This window comes from Chinchilla lanigera, unplaced genomic scaffold, assembly GCF_000276665.1.
Source record: "Chinchilla lanigera isolate Chin_1 unplaced genomic scaffold, ChiLan1.0 scaffold00122, whole genome shotgun sequence".
Taxonomy (NCBI): Eukaryota; Metazoa; Chordata; class Mammalia; order Rodentia; family Chinchillidae; genus Chinchilla; species Chinchilla lanigera.
In genome coordinates, this window is record NW_004955523.1 from 861,624 (window position 1) to 874,753 (window position 13,130).

At 41.9% G+C, this 13,130-nt stretch overlaps 1 protein-coding gene across 4 annotated transcripts in view; it reads left to right on the top strand.

Moving 5' to 3' along the window:
- Positions 1-12,566, top strand: part of Arel1 (apoptosis resistant E3 ubiquitin protein ligase 1) — a 55,655-nt gene extending 43,089 nt beyond the window's left edge. For all 4 annotated transcript variants that reach the window (XM_005409388.2, XM_013507172.1, XM_005409389.2 and 1 more), the window contains 5 exons: positions 6,784-6,913; positions 7,001-7,059; positions 8,952-9,041; positions 9,448-9,623; positions 9,738-12,566. In XM_005409388.2, coding sequence (XP_005409445.1) covers positions 6,784-6,913; positions 7,001-7,059; positions 8,952-9,041; positions 9,448-9,623; positions 9,738-9,840 — 558 coding nt within the window. In that variant the 3' untranslated portion in view covers positions 9,841-12,566. The remainder of the gene's footprint in view (positions 1-6,783; positions 6,914-7,000; positions 7,060-8,951; positions 9,042-9,447; positions 9,624-9,737) is intronic.
- The last annotated feature ends 564 nt before the right edge of the window (positions 12,567-13,130 follow it).

A 13,130-nucleotide genomic window follows, 5' to 3' on the forward strand; every position in this document is an offset into this window, starting at 1 on the left:
AGCCCCCACAGTAGCATTTTAGTATAATTTCAAGTCAAGGACTGTGATACCCGCTGCCTTGCCTTTATTGCCCAGAATTGCCTTTGCTATTCTAGGTCTCTTCCGGTTCCAAATGAATTTTAGGTTTGTTTTCTCTAATTGTGTGAGATATGCTATTGGAATTTTGACCAGAGTTGCATTAAATCTGTATAACAGTTTTGGAAGTCTGGCCATTTTCCCTATATTGCCACTTCCTACCCAAGAGCAAGGGATATCTTTCCATTTTCTGATAGCTACTTCAGTCTCCTTTTTCAGAGCACCATAGTTTCTTCAATGTGGAGGTCTTTTACTTCCTTCATTACTTTGATTCCTAGATATTTCATTTTTTTGGATGCTATTGTTTCCCTAATTTCTTCTCAGTGAGTTTGTTTGTGTACAGGAAGGGTTTTGATTTTTGAGTGCTGACTTTGTATTCAGCTGCATTACTGAATTCGCTTAATAAATATAGCAGTATTTTAGTGGACTCTTTGGAGTCTTCTCTGTAGAGCACCATGTCATCTGCAAATAATGATAATTTAACTTCTTCCTTTCATATCGTTATTCCTTTCATTTCTTTCTCTTGTCTAATAGTTCTGGCTAAAGTTTCCAGAACTATGGTGAATAAGTGTAGAGACAGTGGACATCCTTGTCTTGCTCCTGGTTTTAGAGTGAAAGCTTTCAGTTTTTGCCCAGTTAGTATGATGCTGGCTATTGGTTTGTAATGAATGGTTTTTATCAGATTGAGATGAAGATTGTCTATTCCAATTTTCTGTAGGGTTTTTATCATGAATGGGTGCTGGACTTCGTTAAAAGCTTCTTCTGCATCTATTGAGATGATCATGAATTTTGTTTTTGGCTCTGTTAATATAGTATATTACATTTATTGATTTATGTATGTTGAAACATCCCTGTATCCCTTGTATGAATCCCACTTGGTCATCCTGTATAATCTTCTTGATGATTTGCTGCATTCTGTTTGCCAGTATCTTACTGAGGATTTTTACATCTATGTTCATTAGGGAGAACAGCAGTTTTGTAGTTCTCTTTCTTAGTTGCATTCTTCTCCAGTTTTGGTATCAGGGTAATGCTTGCTTCCAGGAATGACTTTGGAAGTCTTGCTTCCGTTTCAGTTTCATTAAAGAGTTTGAGAGTAGTAGTGTTAAGTCTTCTCTAAATTCAGCAGTGAAGAATTCAGCAGTGTAGAATTCAGCAGTGAATTCATCAGGGCCTGGGTTTTGTTTGTTGGTAGGTTTTTAATTACAGCTTTGATACTGGTTCATTTAGGATTTTTATATGTTCCTGATTCAGTTTTGGTAATTCATATGTATTTAGGAATCTGTCCATTTCTTCTGCATGTTCTGTCTTATTAGAATATAAGTTTTCAAAGTAGGTGTAGATGACCTTCTGAATTTCTGCAGGGTGCACTGTAATTTCACCCTTTTCATTCCGAATGGTGTGGATTTGAGTCTTTTCTTTCCATTTTTTTTTTTTTTTGTAGCTTGGATAAGGGTTTGTCCATTTTATTTAATCCTTCAAAGAACCAACTCTTTGATTCATTGAATCTTTTTTAGTCCCCAGTGCATGAATTTGTGCTCTGATCTTTATAATTTCCTCCCTTGTATGAGCTTTTGGCTTGACCTGCTCTTCTGTATCTAGAAGTTTGAGGTTCACCATTAAGTTATTTATTTACACTTGCTCTGTTTTCCTGATATGCGTGTTCACTGCTATAAATTTCCCTCTTAGGACTGCTTTCACTGTGTCCCATAAGTTCCGGTATGTTGTATTGTCATTATCATTCAATTGTAGAAACTGTCTAATTTCTTCTGTACTTTTTTTTTTTTGGTTTTTCTCGGTTTTTTTCCGGTACTGGGAACCAAACTCACGACCTTGCGCTTGCCAGGCAGGCGCTTTGCCGCTGAGCTAAATCCCCAGCCCTCTTCTGTAATTTCATCTGTGACCCATTGGTTGTTCAGGAGGGTGCTATTTAATTTCCATGTGTTTGTGAAGTTCTTGTGGTTTCTTTTGCCATTGATTTCCAATTGCATTGCACTGTGGTCTGGTAATGTGCATGGGGTGATTTTGATGCCTTCTCACTTACTTAAGCATGTTCCATGAGCTGGTATGTGGTCTGTTTTAGAGAATGTCCCATGTGCAGCTGCGAAGAATGTGTATTCTGATGTTGTGGGGTAGAACACTCTGTAGACATCTACTAAGTCCAAAAGTTTGGTTCAGTTCTAGTATTTCATTTGTAACTTTCTATCTACTTGTTCTGTCTTTTTGTGACAGTGGGACATTCAAATCGCCCAGTACAGTTGTATTAGTGCTTACTTGCTTTATATAGTTGGGTACACTAGCATTTGTTGCATATATATTTATAATTGTTATTTCTTCCTCTTGAAATGTTCCTTTTACAAAAATATAGTGGTGTTCTTTATCTTTCTTAATCAGTCTTGGCTTGTAATTCACTTTTGTCTGCAAGTAGAGTAGCTAGCCCTGCTTTTTTCTGGGTTCCTGTCACATGAAATATTGTTTTCCATCCTTTGACTTGCAGTCTATGAATATTTTTAAATTAAATGTGTTTCTTATATGCAGCATGTTGTTGGATCTTACCTCTTGATCCATTCTGCCCATCTGTGTCTTTTGATTGAATTGAGACCATTAACATTGATGATTATAACTGACATGTATTGACTTATCCTTTTCATGTTTTTTTCCTGTTGTTGGCTCCCCCTCTTTTTTTTTCCCCTCCATTTGTTTGCCTTGCCTGGTGAATTCCTTCTGTTGGGGTTCTTAGAATTGTAGTTCTTTTTATCTCTGTCTAGAATGTCTTTCAAAACTTTTTAGAGTGCTGGTTTGGTGGTCATAAATTTCCCTAGATGTTCTTTGTCATGTAAGTATCTTATTGCTCCATCAGTTTTGAAAGATAGTTTTGTGGGATACATCAATCCTGGTTGAAGGTTGTTTTTTTTATAACTTGAAATACTTCACTCCAAGCTCTCCTTGACTTGAGGGTTTTTGCTGAGAAGTGAGCTGTGATTTTGTTGGGCTTTCCTTTATAAGTGACTTGTTTCTTTTCCCTGACAGCTTTTAAGATTCTATTCTTGAGTTGAACTTCTGGAATCTTGCTGAATCTATGCCTGGCTGTGGATTAGTTTTTGATTATGGCTAACTAGAGTTCTATATGCCTCACTTTTCGGTATGTCAAATTCTTTTTCCCTACCAGGGAAGTTTTCTGCTGTAGTTTGTCTTTGCAAACAGTTTTTTGTATAATTTGTGCTATCTCCTGCTTTTCCATTGACTACAATCAATTTTAAGTTACTCTTTTTTGCCTCATCTAGCAGCTGCTAGATTGATTTCTCATGGTCCCTTACTGTTTTTAAGGAATCTGTCTTTTCATGATCACTAACCACAATCCTGTCTTCTATATCTGAGATCCTGTCCTCACATTGGGTTATTCTGCTGCGGATACTTTCAGTGGAATTTTTATTCTCCTGGATATCTGCTTGAATCTATTTTATGGATTTCATTTCTTATGCTGAACATTCATGGCTTCCATCATTTTCTTAAGCTCCTCTATTTTTTTGTTTGTATCTGCTCTAGAGTCACAAAGTATGGTTTTCATTGTGAACACCATCTCTGCACTGATCTGAGAAATTATTTCTGATTTGATTTTTTAGAGCCTTCTTCACTTGCTTTGTTGTTACTACTTCAGAGAGGCCAGGTGGGTGGCTTTTGGATTGTCCTACCTCATTGCCCCCTGGGTTTGCCTTTGGTGAACTGGATGTCTGGGGTTGCATCTTGTTTAAGTGTCTTCTCACGTTCTTTTCTTTTTTTAGTTTCGTAGGGTGATGCTTATAAATTGCCTATGGTGGTTGCTTTATTGCTAGTATTTAGAACCCTTAGGAAATGACTCCTCCAAGGTATCTTCCAGGTGTAACTGGTTTTTGGGTTTTGAGTTTATTAAAGATCCTATGTTTTCAATTTGTTGGGGATGAGAAGTTGCTGGCTGTTTGGCCCAGCCCATGGTTCTTTTGCACTGTGCCACAGTATTTTCTATGACACTTAGTTAATCTTAGTCTTGGAATACCAGGAAGCATAGCTGTTTAGAACATTTATGTCACCTTTGGCTAAAATGGAACCATCAACAATAGCAGTAGCATCAATCATAGCGTAGGAAATGAAAACTTTAGGTAACCAATTTGCCACCCTTAACTGTATGAACTAAATTTGTTGTAATATAACAAAATCTAAAGCAGGCCAGAAAATAATATGCAGTATGTAAGTCCCTAATGTCAATTTTACCCTTGGGTTAAAATTTAAGTGCTTAGGGAAGAAACAGAGAGGTAGAAGAAGAGGAAGAGATTAGAAATAAGGCTGGAGGACAAAGGAGGATCATGTTAGCTTTGGGGAACTGGTGCCGAAGACTGGAGGGAAAGAGAAAAGGAAGAGATAAAAAGAAGAACAGAACAGAACCACAAAGAGGCTAGAAACCATGTTCACACTCATATAAAAACAAGATCGATCAGTGAAGGAGAAAGAAACACAAACACAAAACAAAAAATAAAAACAAAACCACTACCACAACAACAAAACAAACGAGAGAGAGAGAGAGAGAGAGAGAGAGAGAGAGAGAGAGAGAGAGAGAAAATCCACTTCCAGGTTTGTCTCTGCTGTCACTAGTAGTCAACATATGAAGACAGAGTCTCGATCCGTGTTGATTTAGCCCCGCAAGCCAGCAGTCCTTTTTGGCGGGGTCGTGGATAATCTCGGCAGGCCTGCACTTCCTGGCCAAGACCAGACTCATTTGGCCTGCAGCCTTTAGTGCACCTTCTGCGGGCCGGAGCCCAGCTGGCAGCTGCTTTGAGCTCTGAGCTCAGCCAGCCCCTTTCCAAAGTGTTTCCTGGCCCATCACTCTCCTGTACATGGGACAACTGAGCCCTTAGTACTCACACCCAGCTAGTGCAGTTCTTCGTGTCCGCGCTCCCCTCCACGGCTGCATCTCTCCATAGAGGCCTCTGGGGTCACCGACAATCACTGTGTGTCTGCAGGCTTGAACGGCTCCTCTCACGCAGTGAGTCCTGTCCCAGGGAGAAGGCACTGCTGGCTACCTCCTTCCTCTTCATTGAAGTTTCTCTCTTCAGTGTGCCCTTCAGATACTCCTGGGTCCAGGGGACCCACTTCCCTCCTGCTTGTCTTCCTCACATTGCTGTATTCCAGCATTTGGACAGCAACACCCAGTGAGGGTCTTTCTCTGCTGCTCACCACTGCCGTCTTGGTGCCTCTTGGGAGAGATTTTTGATGTGAAAGTTTTTCTGTTTGTATTGTAGGGTTAAATAAACAATGTCAGATAATAATAGTGAAACTAAATTTGCAGCAATATATACTTAAAAGCAGATTAACAAATTAACAATGACTACCACTAATGACCAGATTTCCTTTCTGAAGATTGTGGGATTGCAACTGTTTACCTTTGCATACAGAGGGCCAGAGCCTCTCTTCAAACCTGGCATAGCAAAGCAGCTACTCAGCAGAAGACTAAGAGAAAGCATGGAACAGGATATTATTCTACTGGAAGAATTTTTAATGGATTTAAAATGTAGAATTTAGCAAGGTGTGATGCTTTGTACCTGTAATCCCAGTTATTTAGGAGGCTGAGGAAGGAGGATTACAAATTCAAGGCTAGCCTGGGCAATTAGCAAGACTGTCTCAAAATAGGCTAGGCTAGGCTAATAAAATATAGAATAAAGGCTGGGGATGTAGTTCAATGGTAGACCACTTGTCTAGCATACATAAAGCCATGGGTTCAGTCTCTAGTACTACAAAAAAATAATTACAGCTTTTTTTCTATTCTTATGAGTAATTCTTGATATTTATTTTATGTGAATAAGCATTCTCTATTTAGCAGCTAAAAAATTATTACTATTTAGTAGTCACATTCAGCTTAATTAAAATGAGCCAGTATGTTGTCACCAGGACCTTAGAAGTTTGATCTTGTAACTTAAAGGAGGCTTTCATTCTCTGGAGACAGTTCTGGTCACTGTATCCAGATTTACCAGGGTGGTAGTTTTAAAGTGTGCTTCAGGGCTTCCTCAAATGTCCCTTAGGAGTTGTTTATTAGGGGATACTAATTTTATTTAAGAATTTCATGGCATCTCCAGCTTTTTCTTCCCTGATAGAAAAATCAGGGGCCCATATAATTACATGTTTGAAGTTCTGTAGCAAGTTAACATCAGGGCTGGGATTAGAATCCAGAATCTTTTTTTTTTTTTTTTTCTTGGTTTTCTTCCGGTACTGGGAATTGAACTCACGACCTCGCGCTTGCCAGGCAGGCTGTGCCGCTGAGCTAAATCCCCAGCCCCTAAAATCCCGAATCTCCATGCCCTGATCTTCCCATTGATTTACTTCGGGGACAGAAGAATATGTGGAAACAACTGTAGCCATCTCAGAATTTCTAAGACATAATAGGACTTCTTTGAGAGGAAGTCAGCGGTAGTTTAATTTTGTATGATGCATTAAAGTATTGCTAACAAAAAAACGTATCTTCCTGTTGCTCCATTACTGCTTACCCAGGTCAGACAAGACCTCACCCAGTCACACTTTGGAGGTAGGAACTACTAGGGTATAGCGGCGGTGCTGAGAGCCCTGAAGCCTATAAAAGCAAAACTGTTGAAAGCTACACATATAGCTGATACTGTTTAATTATGTTATTAGTGGAACATCCTTTAACTACATGTCTCCTTGTTTTTCTTTTGTCTCCTATTTCAGGTTGTAGAACTCATGACAGGTGGAGCTCAAACCCCAGTCACGAATGCAAATAAAATCTTCTATTTAAACTTGTTGGCCCAGTACCGGCTGGCCAGTCAAGTGAAAGAGGAGGTGGAGCATTTCCTAAAAGGTGGGGTCCTGTCTCCTCTTGCCCTGGAGGTTAAAATGGCTGTATCCACGGTATAAATGTGGCTTTAACTTGTCTACCTTGTTTCAGGCTTGAATGAGTTGGTCCCTGAGAACCTTTTGGCTATTTTTGATGAGAATGAGCTTGAGGTACGTTGAAACTAGCTTGCTGCACCTTCTGTTATGAGATACAGCAAGAAAGCCCTCTGTGGAAGAGTTGTGTTCGCTTTTGTCACACATGTATTTGACCCTTTCTTTTAGCTTTTTTAAAAATTAGAATGTGAAAATCAGAATGCAGCAGGTAGTTATTTATGAAAGGTACTAATACTCCCTTGTTCATCAACTATTATTACTGCTGCTGGATGTGGTGTGCACACCTGTAATCCTAGCCCTCAGGAGACTGAGGCCAGTCCAGGCCATATAGTGAGTTCAAGCCCAGCCTGGACTACAAAGCAAGACCTTGTCTCAAAAAACTAAAAAGGAAAAAAAAAAGTGTTATTACTAGTAAAGAATATTGGTGTCATGTATAGCCTTCATAAAATCTTGTCCCATTTAAGGATACAAATTTATTCAGGTATTGAGTACTTCCTCTATGCCATGTGTTCTGGGATACCAGAAGGAACAATGGGTAAGACAAAGTTCCAGCCCTCATGGCTGCTGTGTGGTAGTGGAGGAAACAAACCAAAAGATGTGATTGTATTTCACAGTTTTGGATCACAGCACTGTGTATATTTTTATATGTGTATAACAAATTCTTATTTCAGATCCTCTAACAACCAAGAATGGCTGTAAATAAATACTACCTCCTATAATTAGCTGAATTAAAATCTGTGTGAAGTGTAGACAAAATAATCATCTTTTTACTTGCTGCTACATAGAGTGCAATTTATTCGTTTTAACTTCCCATGTCTTTTATGAGGAATGTTTCCTGCAGGAAGGAATTTCTTTTAAAATTTGTGGGGGGGAGTTGTTTCAAGACTTGAGGGCTGTATTTTAGAATAAGAAAGTCTTCTGCAGTTTTCATCACCTTTTATAACGGTTATAAAATCCAAATAAAATATGTGAATGTCTCACCTAAGTTTCTGGTAATCCCATCACCTTTCGCTGTTGTTTTGGCGGGCTGACAAATAGCTTCTGGTGTGCTTTGTTTTCCCATGAAGCAAACATTTGTAATGATGTATAATAAGTAAGAAAGGAAGGACATACTGCGCTTCCTTAGTAGTTCCGCATCCTACTCGTAATTATTCATTCACCTAGCCAGTCCTTTTTGGAGGAGCTAAGGTTCCTCAGACTTCATTTGGGCTTTTCTTGTCTCTTAATTAAAAGGTACCGTTCTTTATAGCTACTGGGTGAGTGCTCACAGTCTACTAAATACTGTACTAGATCCTGCACCAAATTAGGACAGCAAGAAGATGTTTAGGGCTCTGATGTCATTAATGTTCTCATTTTTTGGCATAATTTCTAGTTTATTTTATCAGGGAGAAGTAGGGCTAAAGGGAAGATAGTTTAATCCACTAAAGGAGAATTCCTGGGAAAAAGGAAAAGCTATCTAAAAAATTCATAAATAGGGCTGGGAATCTTCATTAAAGGGAAAGGGTTTGCCGGTTCCCCCTGGTATTCATAGGCTAGGTCCAGAGCAGGTTATCAGTGTGTACTTAGTTTCTTTTTTTGTCCTTTGTTTCAATTAAAAAGAATCTACAGCAACAGTTCTTAATTAGAGGTGCTATCAGAAACATCCAGGAAATTACTCATGTTATATAAGCTCATAGCTCATCTCAAGAGATTCTAATTCAGTAAGTCTGGAGTAGGGCCACAAGCATCTATATATTTTTTTTAAAACACTGGATTTTTACCACTGGTTAGGAGGAACTATTGGCCTGTTGCAGTTGATTTTCCTAAAACAGTCTTGGCACTGTAACCTCACCTGTCTTTTTCTTGGATTGTCTTTATTTTGTATTTTTGTGTTAACATGGATAATTCTGATTATATAGTTGATCTCGATCCTCTGGCTGTTCTAGTAACACATGATCATCTTTCTCCAGTTGCTGATGTGTGGAACGGGAGACATCAGCGTGTCTGACTTCAAAGCCCATGCAGTGGTTGTTGGTGGTTCATGGCATTTCAGAGAAAAAGTAAGTAGGCCAAACCTCTATCAGCTGGATTTGTGCCTTATAAGGAAAGGTTTAGAAGAAAAAGGAGAGCACTCAAAGCACACATGGTAACAGGAAGAAAGGACACATGCAGGAAGGACGGGGTGGACGAGGCGGAACGGAGCACTGCTCCTGACTGCTGTTGTACTGACTACGCAGGAGCAGTACATTGGCATGCAGAGAAATAGAACCAAGCAGTCAGCAGTTACACCTCATCTGTATGACAGTGGAGACTCCTTGGTGGTCAGCTCTGACCGTTCCTACCTCTGTCCTCACAGGACTGTAAACTGGGACATAGCCCAGCTTCAGGGTATCTTACCGCTTCCCCCACGGTTTAAAAGCTAAACTACTGCCACCTGTGATTCCAGCCTTGTACTCTCCCTGCCAGGTTATGAGGTGGTTCTGGACTGTGGTTTCCAGTCTAACCCAGGAGGAGTTGGCTCGGCTGCTTCAGTTCACAACAGGTTCTTCTCAACTACCGCCTGGAGGCTTTGCTGCCCTCTGCCCCTCATTTCAGATTATTGCGGCTCCAACCCATAGCACGCTGCCTACTGCACACACGTGGTGGGTACCTGACTATCTGGTGGGAGATAGATAGCCTTGTGGGAGATTATCTTTCCAGCTCTTGGCAGTGTGTCTGGTAGTATGAGTTAATCACTTCTCTTCTTGCCTTTCCAGTTTTAACCAGCTGTGCCTCCCAACATATGACTCATATGAAGAAGTGCACAGGATGCTGCAGCTGGCCATCAGTGAGGGTTGTGAGGGCTTTGGCATGCTCTGAGCGCTCTCCTGTTGCCAGCCCGTGTTCTCTGAAGCATCTGGGCTTGTGTTACAGACATAAACGGACCTTAACATGCACAACCGTCAGCCAAAAGGTGCCGCATGCTTTCCTCTCTCTGGATTCTTTTGTCACCTACAAGCCTTGTCCTCGTGTCACCCCTCCCTGCCCACATGCAGCACAGGCCACTTTGGCATGTATCTAAACTGAGCTCTCTCATTGGTCATGAGAAGACCATACTGCTATCATATGATTTGGTTCTTTGAAGATTTCAGAAGCTGAGTCTGCCTCAGTGGCTGAAGATAACATACATGGCTCAGCCCTGTTGGGAAGCACATGTGCAGAGAGCCTCCAGTCATGCCTGGCTTCAGCTCCCTGTGCTGATGCTCCTGGAAGGTACCATCTTGGCCCCACGGTTTGAGCAGATGGGTATATGAGTCCCTCTCCTGGGCAGGTGATTGCTTCTTCCCGTCAACAGCCAGGACAAGCATGGAGAGAAAGTAGTCCACACGAGCAGTCTTTGATTTTGTCCTCCCACACAATGCAGGCACAGACTGTGGCACTGTATTACCTCTCATGAGGACTGATGGCACAAAAGAATTCTTTCTTTTTTTTTTTTTTTTTGTGGTGTCAGAACTGGAAAAAACATTTTTCCTGCGGGCAGTTCTGGAAATGGTCATTAATCCATAATGAACTTTCTGAGCTTTTTGTTAAATTTGAGCCCATGTTTTCGGTCAGACTGAAACAGTCTGAAGATGTGAAGGACAGCTAGGGCTGTAGCCTGCAATGCTGGATATGATCCTTCTTTAGAGTGAGGAGTTTGTCCAAGCTCATGGCTGGCTTGAAGACTGCTAATGCTTTCCCTGAGTTTATTCGTTGTACTGAGGTGCGTCTTGACCTGCCCACTGGCCTCTAAGTTACAGTCTGTTAAGATCTGGGGAGTCTTCAGTATTCTGCCTAAGAAAGTTTGGTAGCAGAGGATTGGGACAGTAAGAATAACATGGTAGCAGTTCCTTATCCCTTTGCTTGGTGTTCTCTGGTAGCACTGAGGCAAGGCAAAAGTGCTCACAGGTCCCTGCTCAGGCCCTCTGGGGACGGAATGGAGGAGATGCGTTAGACAGTAGATGCCTGCTCATCCCAGGTGTTTCCTTTTAACTCCCATCAGTTACCAGGGAGGGGAGTCATAGCGGGAGGAAGCCACTGTCGGTTACCTTCACTGTTGAGTGCTGATTGAAGAGAAGCCACCACTGTCTCTTAGAAGATAACATCTTTTTTCATTATCGTCTGAATGAAAACAATTCTAAGGCTCAACATCACATTGACTTGCCAGGTTTCTGTTTTTAAGACAGCTCTGCTGCAAGCTACCAATCGCGATGGGACATTCAGCTCTGAGACTATTATAAGCCATCTTTATTGCCAAAACCAGCAAGTACACAGAGTCCTGAGACAAGGCGGGACTTATGGCAATGCCGTGGTCTCCTGGAAGCGTGTCTGAGCCCTCCTGTTCCAGGGATTATGAGGAACAAGCCCTCCTGAGCTGCTACAGTTCCTGCCTGACCTCACTTCTTTGCAGTTATCATTTGTCTTTTCTTGGCATGGGTGCTGACCTCACTCATCTTTGAGGTCTGGATCTGGCATCAGGGCCTCTACACCCCAGGATCCTCCATGCCACAAGGTCACTGCTCTCCTCAGGGACCAGGACAAGGTGCTGCTACTTGTCCACATTTTCCCCCGTGGAATATAGATGGGAAAGTGTGGTCATCACCCTGTCACCCCTCAGACCTGGATAGGGGTTTCCAGCTGGGGCATGTCGGCTGGTTCTGCTAGTTTTGGCAGTTGGTCCTCTTGGATTCTGTGTTCCATCTTCCCCCCAAACAGCCCCACAAAGACTGATGCTCAAGATCAAGTTGATTTTCTTGGCTAGATCTGTCATTTTAAGCTCTAGTCATAGCACTTTTTCAGTGTGTCCTTAGCACCATTGCACCCTAGCTGGGGCAGCTGCATCCCTAGAGTGGTCTGTAGGTACCAGAGACTATTTAACAAAACACTTCGATAAGCTGGGCGTGGTGACACATGCTGGTAATCCCTGCAGTCTGAGAGCTCAGGCAGGAGGATCACAGATTTGAGCCCAGCTAGGGCAACCTACCAACTGAGTGAGCCCCTGTCTCAAGATAAAAAAATAATACAAAAAGGTCCGGGGATATAGCTCAGTGTGAAGGCCCTGGGTTCAATCCCTAGCACTACAAAAAAAAAAAAAAAAAAGACAGCAAAATGCTTTGGTACTGTTGTGGTTTTCTATTCCAGTTTACTCCTTCTTCCCCAACTCTGTTTAGAAGTGTCTTTGCTCTTTTTGGCCTGCTGTTTTACTTTTTTTTTAAACCCCTAATCCTGCTTTGGTACTAGCCAGCGTGGGGGAGGTACGGGTTGGTGAGAGGAAGAATGTGCTATCTGGGGGGCATTTTCCTTTTCATGTTTCTTATTTTGGTCAGTTGTTTTATTTATGTCCTTGTGGCCTAGATACATGAGAAGCCAACTACCTTGCAGGCCTTTTCATGTCTTTGAGGGAGACCGGGCCTCACGTGGACACCAAGGAGAACGATTGCATGGTTCCAGAGATTTGGCAGAGACCAAGCCCTATTGCACGTGGTAGGCCAGGTGAAAGGGCCCGGCCTTTAGGCTGGTACTGTAAATATTTTGTACAATAAATAAATGATTGTCTAAAGGAAGAACTGAGGACCAAGTGACTGCTGCTTTCAGTGGAGATTCAATGTTTAAATTGAAGATGGTGGAGAAAAACACGTAGATAGGCTTTGGTTGGCTCAGGGTGGACCACGCAGACCCCAGCCTGTCCCACAGCTCATCCCTCCCCCTCCTCTGATACCTGTCCACAGTGTTAGGCTGCGCCAGCCTACTCGTCGTCACAGACAGCATGCAGGAGGCAGATGTTTGTGCTCAGCTCCTGAAGAAGAACTTGGTTTGGCAAGAGCAGAGGGTATCTGTTATCAATCTTTAAAGATTAATTTGTTTTTTATTTACTCTTAAACTCAGTTTGGACAATTTGGAATTAAAAAGTACTAGGGAAGTGAGCTACCTGCCCCCAGAAGAAACCATTCTTAACCATCGGTGGACAGCCTTCCAGTCTTCGTGTAACAGCCTATTTATTCCCCCCGCCCAGAGGGCTTTGGATGTGGCCAACGAAAGCAGCACTACTAAAGCCTGTGGGTGGTAGTCGCAGCCAGTTCTCTTTCAGTCGAAGGTGTTCTTGCCAGAGAAAAAGCCTTGGGATTTGGACC